General features: G+C 62.6%; 4 protein-coding genes across 4 annotated transcripts; all 4 read right to left on the reverse strand.

The window, feature by feature from the left end:
* Positions 1–8,755: 8,755 nt before the first annotated feature.
* On the reverse strand, positions 8,756–10,264 carry LSCM1_04341 (uncharacterized protein; the record flags this gene model as incomplete). Its single annotated transcript, XM_067321850.1, has 1 exon — positions 8,756–10,264. The coding sequence occupies one exon, from the start codon at positions 10,262–10,264 to the stop codon at positions 8,756–8,758; it is 1,509 nt and encodes a 502-aa protein (XP_067176945.1).
* Positions 10,265–11,655: 1,391 nt separating this feature from the next.
* Positions 11,656–14,802, reverse strand: LSCM1_04342 (uncharacterized protein; the record flags this gene model as incomplete). The annotated part of the gene is made up of 1 exon (XM_067321851.1): positions 11,656–14,802. One exon carries the CDS (start codon positions 14,800–14,802, stop codon positions 11,656–11,658), a length of 3,147 nt encoding a protein of 1,048 aa, XP_067176946.1.
* Positions 14,803–17,469: 2,667 nt separating this feature from the next.
* Positions 17,470–18,687, reverse strand: LSCM1_04343 (uncharacterized protein; the record flags this gene model as incomplete). Its single annotated transcript, XM_067321852.1, has 1 exon — positions 17,470–18,687. One exon carries the CDS (start codon positions 18,685–18,687, stop codon positions 17,470–17,472), a length of 1,218 nt encoding a protein of 405 aa, XP_067176947.1.
* A 1,138-nt stretch (positions 18,688–19,825) lies between these two features.
* Positions 19,826–22,363, reverse strand: LSCM1_04344 (uncharacterized protein; the record flags this gene model as incomplete). The annotated part of the gene is made up of 1 exon (XM_067321853.1): positions 19,826–22,363. The coding sequence occupies one exon, from the start codon at positions 22,361–22,363 to the stop codon at positions 19,826–19,828; it is 2,538 nt and encodes an 845-aa protein (XP_067176948.1).
* Between the last annotated feature and the right edge of the window lie 302 nt (positions 22,364–22,665).

Here is a 22,665-nt window from a genome sequence, read left to right on the forward strand (position 1 = left end):
GACCTCCTCCCGTGCCGAGCGTGGCGGTCGCGGCAGTAGGCTCACCAAGACGCCTCACCTCTTCAGAGGACGCAAGCGTCGGCCCGTGAGCTTCACTGCACGGTACCTGCGCACTAGGCGCGTATCTCCCTGACGCCCAGCCCGTAGGTGTTGAAGTGGGCAGTGAAGCGCAGTTGCTAGCGAGCGATCTGGGAGGGCGACGGATGCCATCCTCGTCCCCTGCCGGCGATTCCTGCACGGTGGGACGTCTCCCCCAAGCAGGTTGTGGTGGTGGCTGGGAGTTAACCCTTTCGACGACTTTGGCACTGGCATCCTTTGGAAGGACAGGGTCGCTGCTGCCAGCGCCGCTGCCTGCCTCCGCCTTTGCGGATCGCCCGCTGCTCTCAGGCACATCCGCGCCCACTCTCGTGAGCTGCCTCTGCTCACCTGCAGACCCCGGCACGGGGTCAAGGGCCGTCTGCGCGCCACACTCCCCCCTCCGCGGCGGGGTCGACACTATCGGCTGCTGCAGCGCTGCCACGGTGTCGTGCAGTGGCGCACAAAACTCTCCCGTCCCCATCTCCAAAGCGTCTTCTTTATCGGGGGTGCAGGTAACGTCTCCGCTCGTGCGTGGCGGGGCCCCAGTCCGCACTGCGGCGCGACCAAGGCGAGCGGGACCAGCTCTGGCGATTGCGCTGTGCCTGCCACTGCTGACGCAGCTGTGCCTGCTGGTGCCCCTTGACGACGAGGACGAGACTGAGGGACTTGGCATTCGTCGATGGCGGAATCGGCGGTCCCGAGGGCGTTCACGCTCGCCGAGTGGCCGATGTTGACGACCGCTCAGCGCGCCGTCGTCCCAGGCATCATCTCGAACGCACGAAGCGGCAGTGCTACCACGTGGGCGAGGGTGTTGCTGCCTCGCTCCACGCGCCGCACCGTCGCTGAAAGGGGCCACTGGGTGCACGGCATGGCCTTCGCCTCTTATGAGCATCTTGCAGCCCAAAGCCGGCGGCGCCGCTGCCGATGCGAATGGCAACGCGAGCTGATATGGGTGCTGCGGAGGACCCCCGGACGTCAGCGGCCTGCCAGCCTCTTGTGCGACATAGCGCAGGTCACGGCAGTCGGCATCGCTGCGGCCCCGCTGCGGGACCGCCTCGAATGCGCACTGCAGCGGAGGGTACGCTCGTCGTGCGGCAGCCGCACCCGTGTCGTTCGCCTGCGGCCGGTCACGTCCATGGACTGACGAACGGTGCCTCTCACAGGGGCGGTGATTACGTTGGTGCTGTGTGCGGAGGGCTTCGCTGTTGCTGTCTTCATGGCGCTGGCGGTCGCTTCGATGGTGGCGGTGACGCCGGTGGTGTCTCCGTGAGGCGTCCTCATGTCGGCGGATGCGCTGCCTGGACGCACCCCTCTCCTCCTCCTCCTCCTCCTTGTCGCGCCGCCTGTGCTGAGATGCGGCTGATCGATCACGATGGCAGCGATGATGCAGCTTGCGCCTACGGGGGTGCACTCCTGCAGAAAGCGCTTGCGAGTGCGAGGTCGACGACGAGGACCTCCGAGAGACGTCGCGTGCTGCACCGAGATCTGGTGCTGCTGGGGCACTCAAGAGTGTTAATGCAGTGGAAGGGCTGCATGCGCTATTCGACGCACTATCCTCGAGACCCTCGGGCAAAGACAGCGGCGCCGCCAGGGTCGATCGCAGGGCCGTCGTCACCGACTTGCCGCCAGCAATGCAATCGTCATGCTTGGTGCCGAGCTCAGCACCACCAGCTCCTTTGCGAGTCGCGTAGCAATACGGGTGCGTCGTGGGCAGCATATCCGGAGGCAAACAGCTCCCCGTGTGCGCGGTGTCGAGTATGGCTGGAGCTGACACGCCCACCAGGGCACCCGCCTCCCTCGCCTCGGGGGGCAACGTGAGGCCGCGAGTGTAAGTGTTGCCACTGCGGCCGTCAGCAACAAGCTCTATCTCTGTCAAACGCGGCATCGGCAACGGGCAGAGAGGGCGGGTGACCTGCCGTAGCTGTGAGAGGTGCAGCAAGGAATCGGGAGTGGGCACTGCGGAAGGGACTGCGGACGGCAGCTTTCCCGGTGCTGAGATGGGCGCATCACCAAGGCGTGCATCTCTCGGGCGCTGGCTGCACAAGGGCCGCGGAAGGCCTTCGTCCCAGCCGCCTCGTTCCCCTCGAGCGTGCAGCACAGGCACCTCTAGAGAAGGCAAGTTGTAGTGAGATGCATCCGCATCATCTACCGCAAAGCAAGGTTCAACGGCGTTCCATGGCGCTACACTGAGCCGCGCAGTCGCCTGCACAAGCGCGGTGCTCGCTGCTCTCGCTCCACCGCGCGAGGTGCTGCTGGAGCGCACCACCTCACTGGACATCGTTGGGTCAGGACCGCCCTGAGGGCTATCCTGAGTGGGCTTTGCACCGGAACTGCAGTTTCCAAGACTCGGACGCCGCGAAGATGAGTCGCCGTCGCTTTCGATGGCTGCGATGGTGGTCAGAGTGACGGTGTCGGGGTGCTGGTCAAGCGAAAGAGGCCGGACCTCACTTACCTGGTCAGCAATCCGCAGCGATCCCCGAAAACGATCATTTTCCTGCTGCGTCGGCGGCGACTTGGGCACCTTGGCATCAGCTGATCTCGTGGATGGGAGAAGACAGCAAGAGGGCACGGCAGAGGAGGGCGCCGTGGACGATCGGTTCGTGCTCGGCAGCACGGCGCCCGGGCCGTTGGAGATGGCCTTGCGGAGTCGAGGAGCGGTGCACAACGGTACCTCCGCTGCGGCACCGACTCGTTCCACCGTCGGTCCGCTACCTGTAGCGCTCGGCAGCGCGTTCGGCACACATGCCACGTCAGTGCGTAATATAGAAGTAGCTGATAGTGCTACGCCACCTAGCAGTTGCCCCTCGTTGGGGCCAGCACCCGCAGCTTCCACAGCCTCCAGAAGACTCCTCTCCTCTGCCGCGGCTCCTTCGCTCTTCACGTTCTGCGAGTCGCAAGCAGGCCCTGCGGAGGCACCCACAGCGTCACTACGTCGCTGCGCCTCCCCCATCGTCGAGCGCGCGTGAAGCTCCTCTCCAGGTGAGTGCAAGGCGCATGACCCCGCCTGCGCGTCTGCGTCGAATGGCGGTGGTGATGCCTGCACTGCCGAAGTCACACCTGCGGGAGTGTATGTGCCACGTTCGCCTACAGTCGTGGGCGAAGCAGAAGAGGTTGGCGCAGACGCTCGAGGAGCGCTCAGCCCGTTTGGCGGCACCGCAGGTGAGGATAGAGCATCCTCAGCGGAGCCGCTCCCCCTCACAGCCGTGGTCTCCTCTAGAGCATCTGTCCCTCGCACCTCACGCCCTTCGTCCACATTGTCTGCTGGCGTATTGGCTGACCCACGCGCGTGCGACGCGAACACCTCGGCGTGGTGATTTGTATACGGTAACCCGCCAACGCTGCTCTCCCCATCATCATGACCCATCCCTTCAGTAGCAAGTTTCGCGCCGAGAAAGGAGTGAGGGCCACAATGCCCGCGCCCGCCGCTGTTGATGGCGCTGTGCGGCACTTCTCCTCGCGGGCCCCCGAAAAGCCTCGCAAAGATGCCCCGCCACTCCCTGCCGCTGCCAAAGCCCATTTGGCTGCTAACATTGTAGGGGTGGCCAGATGGCGATGGCGGCCGCTCCACCGCAGCCCTCCCCTCGTCCACAACGAAGGGCGCCGACGGCTCCAGTGGCGGCAGTGCCGCATCCCCTCCACCATCCGAGACATGCTCGTCCAGAGTATCGATAGGCAGAGAGACTATTGAGCTGTTCGCCGCGCGCGCACTCATCACGTGAAGCGCTAGCAGCGTCTTGGGAAGCTGCACGGCAGGATTTGCACCGCGCAAGTACCTGTGATGGTGGCGACCGTGGAGGGCGTGCGGGGCGCCGTGCTCGCCTATCTCTGACGCAGCCGTTCGACCGCCAGGCATCCCAGTCAAGACATTGGACAAGATATCAGCCATGGACGGCGTTGCCGCTGCTGCGCCGCGCTCAGGCGCCTCTTGCGGCATCACAGGCGCCGAGGTAGGTGGTGGGGAAGCAACGGGGAACCTAAGCAGAATTTCCCCTCCCTCTGTCTGTGCTCCTGCTCTGTCGCGCCCTGCTAGGAAGGCGTTCGTCAGCCTCCGCGCAGCAGATCGTTTCGCTGCGGTCAAGTGAAGTCCTCCCAGCTTCGGCGCATCGGCAGAGTGTGGCAGCGGCGATCCGCAGGGGCTTTCCAGGCCGATTGCCTGCGATACGCACTGTTGGGTGCCGGGCGAGAGGCGCGCGACAAGCTCGGCGATGTCACTGTCACTGCCGACGCCGTGACTGTGGGATGAAAGCGATGACAAGGACGACGACGCGCGCGAGGAGGAGGAGAGCTCTTTCGACGCATCTGCGAGCACAACCGAAGACGAGGAAAAGGCAGAGCTTCCGTCGTTGTCTTCCGGGGTCCCAGAGGGGTGCGGCGGCTCTCTCCTTGATGCTCCTCTTTTCGGTCGCGGGGCGCTCAGCGGCCGCCTCCGCAGAACTTCGCCAAGCCGACTCGACTGACCGCATAATGACTCCGCCAGTAGCGTCGGAGCTGCACGCCTTCTTCCAGCAGCCTCACAGGTCGGCAGCGAAGACTCGCACAGCTCCCCTTCATTCTCCTCCACCTCGGTGTCCGCTCCGCCGGATAAGGTGGGGGGCGCCGCGGTACCAGCAGAATCGCTTAAAGCTGCTCGGTGAGGCCTATTACCCTCACGCCTGCCTGCCTCCCCTTTGTGGCGGTGGCGCTCCCCATCCGCCCTCCCCACACCGTCGCCGCCGCCGCCCTCGCTGCCGGCACCAATGAAGGCTTGCGCAGCATTGGCCATCTTTGTCCTAGACACACCCGCTGGGTGCGGAGGCTGCGCCACGTCACCGGAATGACCTTTCTCGTGTGGTGTCTGAGTAGACGGTGTCACGCTGCTGTCTTCGGATCTCCCCTCGCCATCATCGCCACGGCGTGCCCTCCCTGGCTGGACGCTTGGCTGCGCCGTCTTGGCATTGCTTTCTTGGTGGTGCCTTCGGCGGTGCAGAGAAGGCCTCGGCTTGCAGAGCGGCTGTCCGGCCGACTCCTCCGACTTTGCCTCATCGCCGACTCTGTGCGCCATCACACCATCCTCGCCATCCCCGTAGGTGTCGTCGTCGTATAGAGCAGCCCTGCTCAAAACTGCCGCGTGCGGTTGCTGCAGATGCGGCTGCCCATCACGCTCGGCGTCTCGCTCGCCCTTGATAGGGTGATGCGGTGGAATGAAGTTGCCTCGGCATAGCCTCACACCCTCGTCCCCTGTTGGCTCCCCCCCTATGGCTTCCTCCGCAGGCGAGTCAGCAGGAGACTGCAAGGAATTATATGTGCTCCTGCGTGTAGCCGCAGTAGCAGCACCCAACGAGGCAGCTCTACAACGGATCGCACGGCCCCGGTCTTTTCCGCTAGTGGCACTATCCGAAGACTCGGCGCTGGTGCTGCGTGCGGGGGTCAATCGACTTGCTGTTTGGACTACCCAGTCGACCTTTGTCTGCAGCACCTCCAGATCTTGCGCCTCCCTCGCTGCACTGCCGTTGCCACCACCGCGGCGAACTTCCGATGGAGAAACATGGCCATCTGCAGCGACATGAACGCGCGCGTACGACTTGATGCAAGTCGTGAGGAACGGCGCAGCCGCGGGCTCCACCTCTCCAGCAGTCACCAACATGCCTACGCAGTTGGTTTGTACGGGGGGCACGTCCGCCCATCCGGCAGAAGCGGTGAGCCTTACATCACCACCTGCTGGGCCGCTCCTCTGCGCTTCCTCGTCGCAGTCTGGCATGGAAGCGCTCACTGACGCTGGTTGCTGGGTGTTGCTGCGTCGGGCGAGAGATCGCCCATCACTCTTGCCGGTTCTTTCCTCAGCCATGCGGTTCAGATGATTGAGCTTCGTGGTCAGGGACGCCGCATCTCTCGAAGTTGCTGAGGCTTCTCGATTCGTAGAGCTGCGTGCAACAGCAGATGCGCCGTGCTCGTATGGTGCGGCCTCGATGTTGTTTGGCAGCATTGCCGAAACAGGTGACGGCGATGGAGAGGTGGCCCTGATGCGCGCGCTGCTCGCAGCTGCCGGGGACAGCCATGCTGCTGTGCTACCCTCCGGCGTGCCAGCAGCACTGGTCGCAACCTCTGCTGCAGCCTTTCGCTTTCGCGGGCCTGCGTCAGCACTGGGCGCGGTTGCCTTGGTGAACATTGTCTCATACCACCGCCGCAGGCAACTGTTCAGCACCTTCCTCTCGTGCCGATGGAGGCAGGTGTTGAGCTGCTTATCCATCTCCTTGGCGCGCCGCCGCTCTTGCTGCGCCTCCGTGAGCCCCACATAATGCACAGCGGTTGCCGCTTTGGCTGGCACAAGCGCCTTCACCGACGGGAGAGCCGGGCAAGCGGTGCCGGACGCGGACGTTGTTGCAGAGAGGCACGGAGGAGGAACAGGCACCAACGCGAAAGAAAGCGTGGAGCTGCTAGGCGCAGCGGAGGCGGCTGGTGAGGCAGTTGGTCGAGGAGGGGTGGCGTGGGAGACACCCCAAAGATCAGCAGGTGTGCGTGTGGCGCCGCTTTTCGACGCTGAACTTCTACTGCAGCTGCTGCCGACGGTAGCGCTGCTCGCGCTCCTCGTACTGCTGCCGCTGCTAAGACTGCTCGTGGAGCGGCTGCGGCTGGTGCTGTACGTGGACGAGGCAGTGCCGGAGCTGGCGGAGTTCGACGTACAGCGACTCCGGCGTGGACGACAAGATGGCCGCCTCACCACCGCTGCGGCGGCATGGCTGTGTTGATGGCGGCTCCCCCTACTGGGCGCCAGCGCACGAGCTGGAGACTTCATCGAGGACGAAGCCTGCGGCCTGTGTACAGAAAATACGGTCCCCCGCGAAGGCCCGCCGCCCGCTGGCTGGCTGATGCTCCTTTCTTGCGCCACCGGTGTCATACGGCGAACTGGAAGGCTGCTGCTGCTGCTGCTGCCGCATGCGGTGGCACACTCGCGCAGCCGCCGCTGATGCAGCGCTGCGAGCTGATGCGCCTCCCAGTCGCTCCGAAGAATGTCGACTCGGCAGAGGCGGCAGGGAATCACACTCTGGAAGGGCGAGTCGACCACGTCTGCTTGTCTGACTGGCACCCTGTAGAGAACAGACGGAGTGGGAGAAGTCGTAGCGCCCGCACTCACCGTCGCCGCCGCTGGATTAGAGGCGGCGTCCTCTGCGATGCAAGAGAGTGGTCGCTGGTAGACTACGGGCGAGGCAAGAAAGCAGGTGGAGGGGCCCACCGAGAGAGGAAGCGCAGCCGCCGCATGTGGTGAGGAGCGCTGTGGAGTGGACACAGATCCCTCTACTAGCACATGGGCCGTTGCAGCGCCACTGGCGCGCGCGGGAGCCGCTGTGCTCCTTGAGGAGCGCTCTCCACACCTCTGCGTCGATGCAAGCTGGGGCGCGGCTTCTTCCTCTCCACGCTGAGCCTTGCCCTCTTCTTCGCAGCCTCCCTGATCTTGGACGCCGTTGTCGTGGGCAGCCCCACTGTCACTGTGAATTTGTTTCGCTAGCGATGCACAGGTGCGAGAAGAGGATACTGTTCGCGAGGGGAGACCTACCTCGCGCACTCGCTCGCTGCTCTCGCTATCGTCCATTGGCGTCAGGGAGCGGACAGTGGCGGTGGAAGCAGCGACAGAGAGGCTGGGATAAGAGGAAGAAGGGCCGCGAACGATGCGATGGCAGTGGGGCAAAGCGCCAATGCGTGGCCGTATGCAGCGGGCACCAGAAACAAAAAGGAAATCTACGCTGAGAGAGAGGGGGGGTGGACGCAATCACAGCACGCACCCGCAGGCCAATAGGCCGCGCTTAATCAGGTGCTCGGGCGAGGCTGACCGTGCGGCTGGACGCAGGGTAGTGGTCGCTGTAGCGGTCCTCAGAAAACGTGGTGGGGACAACAGAAGAGAACCACAGACAGAAGGGGTCACGCTGAAGTGTGGCTGAGTGGACGTAACGGTAGAGGGCGTTATGATCTATGCGGCTGGTAAGGGGCCGTGATGGCGGCGAGGGGGGCTTGAGGTTACGGTGAGGACGTATAATGTTACAGAGGGGAGAGCGAGAGCAACAGCAAAAAGGGCTTTGAACCGAATTGTCGGCACGTGGATGAATCTAATGGGTGTGCCAACGCCCGCGCGCGCGTGTACCTGTGAGCAGATGTTTGCGTCTAAGCGGAGGTGATGGGGGGGGGCACGCACGGGCTCCTTGCCGTCACCACGGGATGCGAATGATGTGTGTGTTGTGGTTGTTGCGCTCAAACCCTAAGTTGGCGACTCGTTTGGCGGTTACGCGCGCATGGGGAGGCCAAAGGTGGGGAGAGAAACGAAAAGAAGAAAAAAGGCGCGACAGTTGAGAATGCGTAGGGGGCATTGGGGAATGGCAGGCGTGCCTTTGGGCCTTCGTGACGAGGTGAGGCGCGCTTCCATCGCCGCATGTGTGAGTGCTCTTGCCGGGCGACCACACCCCTAGTCCCTCCCTGTCACTCCGATCCCCGACGCTCGTCATGGAAGAGTGCGAGGACGCGCGATTGTGTAACAGCCCCACCAACATACCAAGCGCAAAGGCACAGAGCTGTGCACGCTCACCATATGTTCACGGCAACAGCTCTCTGAAGCGTTCCTCTGCTAGTTTTTCTTTTCGATCGCTTAGCCAAGCGCTTATGGGTAAAGGCATGTTCGAGCACGCACTGCAGATGCGCACATATGCATTCCTCACCCCCTCTTCCCGCCTCGCCGCTTGCCGTCTCCTTTCTGCGCGCTAGCGTGCTTGCTCGTGTGGGTCTTGTCCGCTTCGCCGTACTCCGACAGGAGCTCCTGTGCGGCCCGGTTGCCCTCCAAGAAGGCGTCGCCGCGGTGGGTGTACTTGATGGTGCTCACGTGATGCACACGGTGGCCCCGCGCGAAGAGCTCCGCGAGGACGCGTGCGATGTTGCGTGTGTCGTCGATGCCGCTGTGCCTTCGCCCCTCAAACGACATGCTCAGCTTTTTCAGCATGTGCGTCAGCTTCACCTGCCGGCACTTGAAGTAATCGCTGTAGCTGTGCCGAACGTTGATGTAGCGGTAACAAACAGGCGGGAAGTCGACACCATCGCGCAGGACGCTGCACTCATGCATAAAGCGGCGCATGTCCCACGGGCCGTCTGTAGCCATGCATATCATGGCCTCCGCAGGCACGTCGGCCTTCGCCGCGTCGGTGCGATCGTCGTAGACGAAGCGGCGCTTCTCCGACTTTAGGTTGTCGGAGAGGTGGTTAGGGCCGTAGTGCTGCGCCCATATTCGGCAGAGCGGGTACACCTCCGTCCTCAGCCAATCCTCAAACTGCGCGACAACCGTCGGCAGTGGCTCCGCGAGATCCACCATCTCCTGCGTGATGCCTGTCAGCTCCGTGCAAAATGCCGTCAGCTTCGGATTGCGCAGCGGCCGCACATACCGATGAAACTCCGCCACGATGCGCAGAGTTGCCGTGTCGAGCACCACAACAGGGAACTCGATGATTTCGTGTGGGTAGTGAACGCTGCCACTGGCGCAGGTGGCCTCGAAGTCGCACACGAGGACGTGGCTGAACGGCTGGGCGAGGAGGCGCTTGTACGGTGGGCGTGTCGGAATGCCGCTGGACGCGCCAAGAGGCGGCGCAGGGTTAGCCACTGCCTCGCCATCCTCGAGGAAGGAGCTGTCCTTCGCATCACCGAGCTGCGGTGGCTGCTGCGTAGGCGCCGTCTCGACCCCACTCTTAGGCCTGCCGCTTGCGCACGCCTTCGTGGCCTTGCGCGCCTGAGATTTTCGGCATGTGCCGCCGTCGCTGTGGCCCCCGCCCATGGGAATATCAAAGCGGCTGCCGCCGAGTATGAAGAGGCCGTTTCGCCTGCGGTTGAGCACGCCGTCCCGGCATGGACGCGAGAGCCCTGGAAGGGGAGACGTCGAGGTTGGTTGCGGAAGCGCTGCAGCGCTGGAGCTACTCGTCGGGGAGAGTGGCGAGGAGGATGCTGCCCCCTTTGGGTCTGTAGTCGGCGAGGCATGTGCCGCGCCCGTCATCATCTCATTATCGCTAGGGCTGCACATGGGGGAGGGGGCCTGGGACGCGGCCCAAGATGTGGAGGGGGGCGTTGTGTCCGCCGAGGCGTCGTTACTGGAAGTGGAAGAAAGAGGGGGAGACAATGCGGCTCTCTGCTGTTGAAGCTCCCACTGGCGCAGCTCCTTGGCGAGGGAGCGGAGGCGCGCCATGCACGGCGCACGTCAATAGTGCGGTGGAGTCGCGGCGGCCAACACAGACGACTCCAGTAGAGCTGCCCGACGCAGTAGACCAGGCGTCGCGGGCAGGCACGTGTGTGTATGTGCTCGCCTGTCGGTACACCGCCCTCAAAATCGAACTGACTTTCACCAGCAACACTTCTCTCCGCTCTTCTTTGCATATATATATGTGTGTGTGTGGGTGGGTGTGCAGTGCCAGATAGCAGCGATGTATTAGCCGTTAGATGAATGTTTGCCAGTGAAAAGCCGATGGCGCAGAAGCGGCAAACGGCAGAGACGGAAACATGAGCAGGGAGAGCGGGTAGAGATGGAGAGGGAGGCGCGGGCTTGGGGAATAAGAGGTATGTGTCGCGGTTGTGCGCCTATGCTTGTGTACCCGCCTTCAGCCGCCACATCTGCACAGTCACGCGTTCCAGGAAGAGCCTACCACATCCATTGCACTGCAACGAAATGCAAAGTAAGAGGTGCGAGACAGGGGAAGCCTGCGCATCGGTTGCCCGCACGGTGTGGCCTTGGCACACGCTACACAGAGAGGAGGGCGAGAAGAAGGCGAGGAGGAGAGGACGTCGCTTTTCACCCATGTTGTCGATGTCTGTCCACGTCCAGCCCCCTCCCCTATCCCCACGCCAGCAACATCACCCCACCGCCGCACGCGCGACGGATGCCGTCATCAGCTCTCAGTGGTTGCCGTCCGCCACGATGCTTTCCATTGATTCATCTACTTCAAACACACCCAGAGATGCAACCGCGAAAGCGCGGCGACGCAGAGAGACACGCACGCGATACCTTTTTCTTGTCGTGCGCGTGTATATAGATAGGTGTGCGAGTGTGTGTGTCTACAGCAACGGAGCGTTGAGTGGAGGCGCGCACACACACGTACGCACAGGGAGGAGGGAGGAGGAGAGCGCCCAGCAAACATCCACAGAAATAGGCACACACATACGCGCACACACATGCATACATTTATATATATAGACGCACGCACATAGATATATATGCGTGTGTACGTGTGAGTGTGGGTGTTTGGGTGGGTGAGTGTGACAGAGGGAGAATACAACGTCACAGCCGCGACACCGAAAGACACACACGCGCTCGCGTGCAGCTCCATAAACAACGCTAGCGCCGACGACAGTGGTGGCCGCGTCGCCATCTCCTTTGAAACGGGAGTGGACGACTGGTAGGAGGGGAGAGAAGAAGCAGTACGAAATGGAGCGCGCAAAGGCAACCAAAACAGGGCGTGTACGCGCCCCTGAATACGTGAGCGGTGCCGCACATGCGGCCCGCCTCTCTGGCACATATACACACACACAGAGTCGCACCTCAGCACCATCCACACCTGCGAGTCGCCCCAGGTAGCGGAAGGCTTAGCACGTGTGGCGGCTCTCCTTCACGGTGCCGAGGTTTGAGATGGCCCTAGTTGACGGCCCGGACGATCCTGTGCGGCAAGACGCGGCAGACGACATCGACGGCGGGAGGGAGAGGGGTAACGATCCACCCACGCCGCTTGCTCCCGACAGCGGCAGCCCGTTCAATGGTAAGCGGTTCAGTGGAGCCTCGCAGAAGTTGCACCCGTAGTGGAGGAGACCAATCACGATGGACGCGATGTTGCGCGCGTCGTCAAGCCCGCTGTGCAGCCGTCCCTCGAAGGGCATATGCAACACCTCCAGCATCGCCTTGATTTTTCCCTGGGAACACCCGAAGAAGCACGCAAAGGTCTGCTTCACGTCGATGAACTGATAGAAGAGAGCGGGAAAGCGGATGCCCTGGCGAGACACGCTATGATAGCACATGAACTCGCGCAAGTCCGTTGGGCCATCCGTCGCGAACACGCACCGGGCGTGCGGCGGCAGAGTGTGCGAGAGCCAGCGTTCAAACTGCAGGACGACCTCCTCCAGCGGGGCTGCCGTGTCCACATCCTCCTGACTTATCCCCGTCAGCTTCTTGCAAAAAGGGCTGAGCTCTCTCTTATATCGCGGGCGCACGAAACGGTGAAACTCCGCCACGACGCGCTGCAGTCGCACATCTACGACCACTACAGGGAACTCAATGATCTCATACAGGTAGTTGGGTGGCGGGTGCTCCTCACACGTGGCCTCGAAGTCGAGCACTAACAGATACTCATACGGGCATGGCAAGGCGCCAAGTGGCGCGGAGTAAGACACCAGCGGCGACACCGGCATGCTGCGCGCCCCACCAGCGCTGCCGTTGAGCGAGAACGGCGGTACACACGGCGCACCAGAGGATGGCGCAAACGTTCCTGGGGTCGTTGCAGCGCTGAGAGGACCACCTGGATAATGTGCGGCACCTTTGTGTGACATGGGCGCGTAGAAGGCGTTCGGTGCAGCGCGACGGCGCCGCAACATCTCCTCGCGCGTCTCCAGGTGAAAGGACGCGCTGCCCAATGTGGATGGGTTGCCGCCGCGCGGGCTAGAGCTCATGAGCGACGCGGACGGCTGATAAGGGGCCGCTGTCTCAGATAGAGACGTCGAAGGAAAGTTCAAGAGGCTGGCCTCGCCCTCATCCTGTGTACGTGAAAGTGGCGGCGGTGTCGTGCCCCGATCCAGCAGCATGGTGACTTGCTGCGACGGGGAGTAAGTTGCGCACGTCTCGGACAACTGCTTCATCGAGGGAGGGGCTGCATCGTTCGTGCTAGCGGTCGCTCTGTGCTCGGCCGAGGAGCATGGGACACGTTGCTGCTGCTGCACACTAGGCGGCGTGCGGCGGTGGAAGGGGCGCGCGCTGTGATTGAGCGTTGCCCTCGCTGGCGCAGCCGGCGCCACACCGGCAGCCCCGGCCACATTCGCGCCGCTTTGTGAGCTGGCCGTTGGCTGTGCGGGAATGGTGATCGCAGAAGTGGCACCCGCGGATGGCCTCAAAGCGCCAGCCCCGCCGGCCACATGGACAGCAGAAGAGGAGGAGGTCGGCGTCGTCTCGCCATCCGATGGGGTCGTCTTGCCACGAGCATCTGAGCCTGCAGCCGTAGCGCCTGGTAGGGATGAGAGAGTAGTTGCACGAGGATTGCGCAGCCCCTCTGCCGGCATCGCCGGTGATGCTCGTGGCGCCGCAGCAGCCTCCTCGTCGGCTTGCGGGCCTGCAGACCTGGACGCACCACGCCACTCTGCACCGAGCGTCTCGTCGAGTGCACGAGTCAGCTCATGCTCGTTCACGACAAGCCCCCGCACCACTTCGAAGTGGGCAAGTACACGATGCCAGTGCTCTTCTTCCGCAGCGCTGAGGTCGTATGAAGCATGCGCAGTCTTGATCGCCGCGGGTGCTGCTGCCGGGCGGCTGCCAGAGGAGGCAGTGACCGCACCAATGCCTGCGTCATGTCCAGGGACCACCGTTCCCTGGGGGCTAGCGCTGCCCAGGGGCTTCTTGTGAGGATGCCGCGGCACCGCGTCTCCCGAAAAGGACTCCAGCCCACCGGCCGCCTTGCCAAGGATGTCTGGCGACCCACACGAACGAGCTATCTCGCGCAGCGCGCTCAGCAGCTGAGGGATGGCGGCTGCGTCTTCCGGCACCAGCTCCAGCAGCTTACGTGCCGATGACAGTGCTGGCGCCTTCTCTGTCACTTTGGAAGCTGTAGCCTCATTCGAGGACGCGCTGGGCTGACGAGGAAGAGCGCCATTCTCCGGGCTGGCAGTGCGCGACCCGAGTGGCGAGAAAGAGGCCGCAGAAGCAGGCGTCATTTGGGGGTGTGCCCGTCGTGTGCCAGGGGCCAGCGTCCGTGCTGGCTTCACACGGCCGTTTCGGACGGCCTCCAAGAAAGTGTGCGAAAGAGTAGTAGAGCCGCCTTGGCTGGACAGCGGAGAGTTTACGCTGGCATCATGGTGCGTGACACCTTTCGGTCCCTCACTGGCGCTGTCACTCGAGCAGCGCTCCGCCGCCGCTGGCGAAAGCGGCGACGTCGACGGCGTTACCACCCTCATTGGGGAGGGGTGCTGAGCACGCCTAGGGGCCTCGGGAGGGCGCTCTATAAGTGCAGATATGAGCTCCGCAGCCAAGGCACGGGCGGCTCTGCAGCGATCTGCGGTACATCTGCACACGGTCACAGAGCCTGCGATCCCAGTGCAGCGGTGTGCTTGGGGTGCGTCGGCGGCCTTGTGCTGCCGCTGCATTGCCTTCGATGTGCCCTGGAGGGAGTCTGCCCTATAGTCGGTGCAGGTGGTGGCAGCGCCATCTCTGTTCTCATAGACGTCACTGCAGCTATCACCGAGGACGGCAGATGTTGAGGAGGGAATGGCAGCTGACGGCGGGCCCCCGGTGATGTCGGCCGGCGGCGAGGCGCACATGGCCTGTGGCTGCGTCAGCTGCCGTGACAGTGGCATGTTCTCGTCCTCGGCGGAAAAGAGGGGGGAGATCGCGTTCTTGAGGCGGACGGGCTGTTCAGGTGGACGCGCGTCTACTGCTGCCGCTGCAGGCAGCTCGCCTTCGACATGTGCTGTCAGCGGCTGTGGCGGCAAGTGCTTCGCGATGGCGGGGCGGGCATCGGACATCTTTGGGAAGACCATTGTCAGGTGCTCAGGCACGGGCGCAAGTAAGGAAGGGTCAAAGGAAGACAATGATGCCTGAATCGCGTGCGCGGGTGTGTGGGTGTGAGAGAGGAAGTCGACTTCCCTCACCCTCCCTGTCGCCGTCAGCCCTCCCCCAAAAAAAAACACACACACGCACGCTGCCGTCCCGTCACACCCTGTGCCTTTCGACGGCGACGATCCCTCGAACGATGCGGCCCACGGCAGGGCACAGCCACGTTGCAGCCAAAGGTGGAAGCAAGCAACAAAGGAAGAAAGCGCAAAGAAGCAGATGATACGGATGACAGGAGACCAACGGCAGAGTCAGAGAGAGAGAGTGAGCAGAAGAGAGTGAAAGAGGCAAAGCTGCAGGGCACGCGCCGGCCTTCCCAGTACACGCCCACGAGGGTGCACGCAGGCGTCGGTGGACTACAGCAAGGCACAGTCACACTCACACAGGCATACACAAAGTCAGCAAAAGGCGCAAGGAAAGTTAGAAAAAAAAAATGGGAACACGACAGCACACGGAGCGACCCAATTACAAACCCGCGCGCACACACACGCACACATACACACTCATATAGGCATACATATATTTATATATATATATAAACGTGCGTGTGTGTGTGAGGGGGGCGTTTGTCGAGACGCGCCGAGGGTGAGATGTACAGAGGCTAAAGCGCGCCCAAACAACGGAGCAAAAAAGAAAAACGGGAAAGCGCACGAAATCGCGGAGGAGTCAAACTGCCGGTGCACACAACCCGCATAGGGGAGGAGGCACGCAGGTGCACGCTGACAAGGGGCGCCCACCCCAACAGGCACGTAGAGGACCTTTGACGAAACGAAAACGCTTCAGAGTGAAGTTGACGGCAGGCATACAAGCACGTCGAGACGAGCGCGCTCACAGGTCTTTGCAGCAATCTGCGGGTGAAGCGCAGTTGATTTTAGAAGGTTCTCTCCGGTCCGCCTTCTCGTCGATGACTTGCCTGATGCGTGTGAGTCGCTGTTTCGCCTTGCCGGGGCCGTATCTCTGGTACGGCCCGATACGCCCCTCAGACCTCACGCCGGCAAGCGGAGTCTGCTCGGGTGTGGCGGTGTATCGTGGTACGGAAGGAGTGAAATTGATGTGGCGGCCGGAGCGATTGCCTGTCTGTTGGTTTAGCTTCGCTTGCGTTTAGGTGCGGACGCGTCGGCGGGCGCCTCGAGAATACCACAGGAGGCGGCGTCAAGACCCCGCAACGCTGCTGGCGCATAGCGTGTGTGAAGGTTCAGCGCAGACCGAGTAATGGAAAAAGATGACGAGAGAGAGCAATGGTGCATTGCGCGCAGAACCATTCGGCATTTGGGACCGTAAAATGGAGGGATAGATGCGGTCAGTAAGAGTGAGACAGGCGCGGCCTTACCTCCCCCTCCTCCTCGCCCCTTTACTCGCTCAGCACGAGCGCACATCTTTTAGTCGCCTACCCATGCTGGAGTAGCTATGCCCGTGGTGGGACGACCATCCGCATATGGTTTAGGGAGCGCGACGGTGAGCAGAGCGAGGACCCCGGAGAAAAAAAGGGACGAGGCGCCTACCATAGTTACCGGTGTGAAGAGATGTGTACTGTACAGGCAGGCCAACACCTCTGCCACTTTCTCGCCCTTTGTGCTCGCCTCACACGCACGTCACAGCGTCCAGCTTTCTCTTCTACTCACCTTCCCCACCCCTGCCCACCCACAGACACCCCGGCAAGGAGGCGCAGACCGCCACACCCCTCTTGTCCACGTGGCGCCGCGACTGCGCCATGGCACCAAAAGCCGAACCGCCGCCAGACCAACCGAGCCGTGCACCCAGCGGGCCGCTTGCCTTCCCACCCACCCCCGCCTCATCCTCGCACGCGCGCTGCGCGCTCAGAGCCGGACGGGTCTCGGCGAAACGCGTGCCTCGGTCCAAGTGCACAGCACACATGGCGCCGCACGAGGGCAAAGGCGGCCGCACCCGTTAGGCAGCGAACGGCAACGACCCACGAGCGGGCAAGATAAACCCCAGCGAGGCTGCTGCCAGGCCCCCGCCAAGACGCTCGCAGCCTCGCAGCCTTTCCGGCGCACCATGCTTTCCCACGCTGCCCGTAGCCGCGGTGTCCCACAATGTTGTGCGCCGGCCCCCCAAAGGGCGGTTTGGCGGAGACGATCGCGAAAGCCGCGGCGTTCTCGCCACGCTTCCGGCGCCGGCGCCGCGTTCGCTCGCCCGGCAGGGGGCGAGACCCCACACCCCGCACACGCGCACTTTCGGGCAGTTTCGCGAGCCTATGCACGCCCCTTTCCACCACCACCGCAACCCCCCTGCTCTCCGCCGGCTGCCCTGTTCGGCTGCGCTTCAAGGTGTGTGCGCGCGGCGCCCGCACTTGCAAACCACGGCGGAGCCGCTTCCGCCGCCACGTAGTCGCTGGCTTAGGCGGTGGTGGTGGTGGTCTGTGGAAGGGGGAAGAGGGGGGAGGAAGAGGGGGGAACTCGAACGGTAGATTAAAAGATTAGCCGAGTTACATACGGAATCGAAAAAAGCAACAGTCATGAAGCGGCTAGCCAACAGATTCATTCATCCACACAGTCACACGCAGTGGCGCACACAAATGCCGGCATGCATGCAGTCAGCTTGGGCGCCGCCACTTGGCACCTCCATTCACTCCCTTACCCGATTTGCGCACCGGACGCGTTGAGGCTGGTGAGGGTGTGACCTGCCCAAACGGACGTCAACCACACCTCCGCAGCGCGATGCAGCTGCAGCATGTACGCGATTTGGGCGAGCAGAATCGAGAGAAGCAGCAGCAGCGTGAGACGCCACCGTCTCTGACGCTGCCGAGCTAGCGCGCGGTCGTTCCGCCGCTTCAGAGCCACTACATTAGCGTGAATGAACTCTTTTGGATGTGCGAGGCGGTATGCCCGGACAGCTTCACGGTGGCGCTGGCCAAACTTGAAGTAGTCGGCACCGTAGCACCTTTTCGCGATGTCCTCCACAACGTCGCGGTCGACGTGTCCGCTACCCTCCTCACGTCGGTAGAGCGGTACACCATCCAGGTGATAGTGGAACTCGTCATCTAGCGGAATAGCGATTACGAAGTCAAGCACACAGCCCGCCTTCATCATCGCGACGGTGAGTCGCGCAATGTTGTACGCGTCATCGAAACCGTTGTGCGGCCTGCCATCGAAGCGCAGGTTCATCTTGCGCAGCATGGCGTCCAGCTTGATTGGCACACCGTGATTCAGACTGCGGGCAAAGGTGGTGCGGATATCGAGGTACTCGTAGAAGATGCTGGGAAAGCCCACATGATCGCGCAGGATGTGGTGCTCGTAGATAAAATTCTTGAAGTCCCACGGGCCGTCGGCAGCAAAGATGGCCTTGGAGCCTCTGGGGATGGTCTCCCGGTACCACTTCTCAAAGAGTTGAATCGCCTCCGTAATGCTTGGGGCAGCGTCCACCGTCTCCTGGGTGATTCCAGTAAGCTGAGTGCAGAAAGGAGTAAGTTGGGGGTTGCGCCACGGCTTCACGTAGGTGTGGAAGGAGCGGGCTCGGTCCACCTGACCGGTTCGAACATCGATGAGGACACCAGGAATCTCAATGACCTCGTGGGGGTAGTGGCGGTTGTGCTCCTCACACGTCGCCTCGACGTCCACGACGATGATGTAGTCGAACAGCTGCTGGTCTAGCGGGTCGGTATCGTCGTATGTGTGCTTCACTTGGTTCTGCTTGGATGAGCTCTGGGTGGAGAGGTAGGACCCGCCGCCGCCGCCTCGGGTGCCGTTTCGTGAGCGGGGCGTCTTGTACGTGATTTGGCGTTGATGCTTGTCAGCCCTTCGCTGCTTGTTCGCGGCCTCTTTGGCCTTTCCCCGCTTGTTGTGTGGAGACATGGCCCTGCGATGAGAACACGAAGGAGTACGTAAAGCAGGCCAAAGCGTGCGTGCGTGTGTGTGCAGGGAGGAGAGGTCGCGGGGTACAAGAAATGATGCGAGCCTTGGAAGAGGGGAGGGAAGGAGGAGGCAGAGCAGAGCAGAGAGGACGAAGCGGAGGACGAAAAGGGCCACGCCACAGCATAAATGTATCCCCAGTGGAGGGAAAGGGGGGAGAGGAATGCAGCCGGCAATCCATTGGCGCTGCATGGGGAGGCAGAGAAGGGGAGGAACGGTGAACGGGGGCCCCGCCTGGGCGAGCACTGCCAAGGAACGGCCCACAACGGGACGCCACTCCGTTGCGCAAGCGCGCATCCGTCGCTTTCCCACTTTGCATCGTTCCTCCTCGCCAACCGCACCACAGCTCCCTGGGGGGGGGGGGGCTGCACTTGGGCGGGCCACTGTGAGCCTCGAGCCATGAGAGCCGTTGCATGGCATGTGGCGCGGTAGAGGAGTGGAGTGAGAACGGCCAGGAAGGGTGTGGCGGCTTGTGAGTGCTGCGAGGCAGGCGCTTCCACACAGTCGGCATATAGGAGACAGAAAGCGTGGTGACATAGCAATCACATCCAACGCACAGGCGAGCACATACACAGAGAGAGAGAGACAGGCAGACAGACACGGAGGCCGAGCGCCTCCATCACGAGGTGAGATTAACGAAGAGGGAAAAACGATTACATGAGCGACAACGTCACTGCGAAGGCAGAGCAGCAGCAGCAACAAGAGCAGAAGCTCCCGTGGCGTGGCACAGCCACAGATGCGTGAGACGGGTGTGCCAGCGAGAGCAACAAAGAGAAAGAATGAGGAGCAGGGACACCACTACTCGCCTATGTACATACACGCATGGCTGCCAGCAGACCTGCGCACACACAAGTACTGGTGCGCGTCGCGGGGCCGCGCTCTTTCGTTTACATACTCGATGGACTCCATGATAGCTTACTGCTGCGCGGACTCTATGCATAACGCCTCGCCCCTTCTTTGGCGGCGGCGATGGCCCAACGCTGGAGAGGCAAGTCGCCGCCGATGCAGCTGATCCGTGGCGCGAGCGGGACAGCGCAGGCTGTCGCCGACTGCGCTGATAAGCATGATGGCAGCGACACCCCTACGAAGCAGGTCCACTCGCCGCCGCGGCATCGCCCCTGCCCGCGGCATCCAAGGCATCGAGCCATGCACGCCAGGAGAGCGCATACTGTCGCGCATACAGCACCCGCACCGCCTCCTCCACATCCTGACGCGCTCGCAGGCAGCAATGAGTGTGGTGATGTATACACGATTTGAGCTGCTGCTCCTCTGCAGGGGTGTACCGCCCCGCGCCACCGGGGCACCGCTGTTCGACGAGGTGCCGTTCCGCCGGCGAGGCGCAGTGAATCTTGTCATTCAGCTTCGCCTCCAAAATGGTCGAGGCAAGCGCGACGAGGGCGTGGCTGGACTCGTATGCCACCACCACTCGCAGTACAGTTGCATTCGGCACCACCTCCATCAGCCGCCACACATCGCTCTCGCGCCGGTGGTATTCGTGGGCGCCAATTGCCACAAGCAGCGGCACTGTGTAGGGTGAGGTCGACAGCGTTGGACAGTGCTTCAAGAGCAGACGTGTCGTCTCGGCATACCCGTTCGCAATGGCGTAGTAGAGCGCGGTGCACTCAGCTTCATCCATGTACTCCACCTCGGCGCCGGCCTCCAGCAGCAGCGACACCAGCTCCGCAGGGTCGCCGTGTGGATTGTTGACAGCGTACAGCAACGGCGTCCAACAGAAGTTGTCGCACATCAGCCGATCCACTAAGGCGACGTTAATGACTGTACCGCTGCCTCGGAGCAACAGTGTGCGAACATATCGAGAATTATTGCGGTAGCAGGCGCGATGCAATGCGGAAGTACTGCCCTCGACGAGATCTTCCGGCATGGCGGAGTTGGCGGCTCGCAAAGGGGCCGACACGACGGAGAATCTTTCCTCGGCACTGAGAGGCCGCGAAGTTGCTATCGTCGCCGACGCCGGCCGCGGCAGCGCGGCGGAAAAGGTGCCGAGCGATTGCCCACACGGCCGCCGAAAAATTTCGGAAAACTCAGAGTACGCGTCGGTAACGGATTCGAACGCTGTACGCGCCAGTCCCCTGATCATCCAGGCGCCGGTGGCGTTGCAAAGAGTGAAGGATACGGCAGCCAGGAACTGGCGCGGGACGGCCGCTGTGTGGGCTGGTGATGCTATCATGCCGCTGGTGCCGTCTCCACCCCTCGTCCTCGCCGAGGGAGAGAAGGAGGCGGCGCCCGCGGCTGTGAATACGTGGCGGTGATGTCTGTGGACCCGACGCAAAACGGCGACGCGGAGTTCGCCGACGGTTTCAGTGAGGCCGGCCACATAGTCGCCCACCACTGCGTCAGGTCGGGCAGCTAAGGAGAAGGCGAGGTAGGCAAACGGCTCCGACAACTCCACAGCACCGCGCTCCAGCTCGTGGCGCAGGTTTTCTTCCAGCAGTTGGATGGGGCCCCACACACTGAGCAGTCGCTGCAGCGAGTAGAGCGAGATGACGCCGCAGTCCTTGAAGTTCAGCACCGACATTACGGCCGTGCGCGCCCACGGTGGGAACAGCGGCAAGATGGGAAGGAACTCCTCTGCCGTGCACGCGGAGCGCTTGCGCCCCACGTGAATATCCCACGCGGCCTGCAGTCCGTGATCCTCCAGATAGCTGTGCGCATCAAAGGAGAAGGGCGCCTGATCCGTCACCTTAACGTACCACCGGATGTGCGCAAAGTGCACCGCCACGTCTGCGTTCACGCTTGCAATCGTGTCAACGACGTGACGGGGAAGACGGTGCCGCGCGCTCAGCGGGATGAACTCCAGCGCATCAGCTGCTGTGGCAGATACTGCCATGGTGTTGGTGGCCGCTCGGTGCATCTCTGATCGAGACGCAGCAGCCGGGAGAAACTCCTGCGTGGACGACTGCCTTGGTGAGGCGAGGCAGAAGGCCAGCGCGCTACCGCTGGTCGCCACATTCTCCAAGTGGCGATCTCCTGCACTCTGCCCGCGCGCCGCCTCGCATGGTGAGTTGGCAGCCGCACTTGAGGCGGCTGTGCTCTTCACCTCGGCTGGTGCGCCGCGATCCGGGTTCGAGGTGTCACGCTGAGTCTCCCATGCCTCGTAATCGCGCAAGGCCCGCTCGCCTCGATCGAGAATTCCGTGGAGGAAGCGCGCCAGGCGGTCCAGAAGCACACCCTGCCGCTGCCACTCGTCGCGGCTGAGCGAGAGTCGGCCGCCAAGGTCGAGGAGGTACGTATGAATCTCCTGCAATGCGGGAAACACGGCTAGCAGGGAGAGGCCCAAATCGCTGCAAAGGGAGTCCATGCGAATCACCAGCAGCAGCACATCGGCGAACGGTGTCCCTGACGCGATGGCGCCGTTCGTGACGCAGTGGAGGCGCTGGCGGCACTCCTCGTAGGCCGTGCGAAACAGCTTGAATTCATGATTGCTTAACGGCTCTGCATCATTCAACTCTGTCGTGATGCGGCGCAGCGCGCTCACTGGAGGGTGGGTGTGCCCCGGCACCGGGGCAAGGTCCGGGAACTGGTGAATGTCGGCACTGGAAACGGCATGAGCAATGCCGCGGAGTTCAGGCGAAATGCTATGCCAACGCTGCTTACCCATCGCGGTGGGCGAGAGAGAAAAACACGTCTCTGAGGGGCGCCTCGCCCTTTGGGGGGGGCATACGTGTTGGTGAATGAGATTGGGAAAGCGCGCCAACACGCAGATACGCACACGCAGAGGCGAATGCACCGAGTGCGGTCGGGTACATGTTGCCAGGAACGGTAAGTGGAGGGGGGAGGGGGAAACCAAGGAGAGGGGAGTGCAGACATCACCAAGCGCGATAGGCACGCAAGCCTGAGGACGCTCAAAGAAGGCGGATCGGGCTCAGTCACCGTAGCGGCTACTCGGGGGCAAAACCCTGC

Source organism: Leishmania martiniquensis, chromosome 29, assembly GCF_017916325.1.
Source record: "Leishmania martiniquensis isolate LSCM1 chromosome 29, whole genome shotgun sequence".
Lineage (NCBI taxonomy): Eukaryota > Euglenozoa > Kinetoplastea > Trypanosomatida > Trypanosomatidae > Leishmania > Leishmania martiniquensis.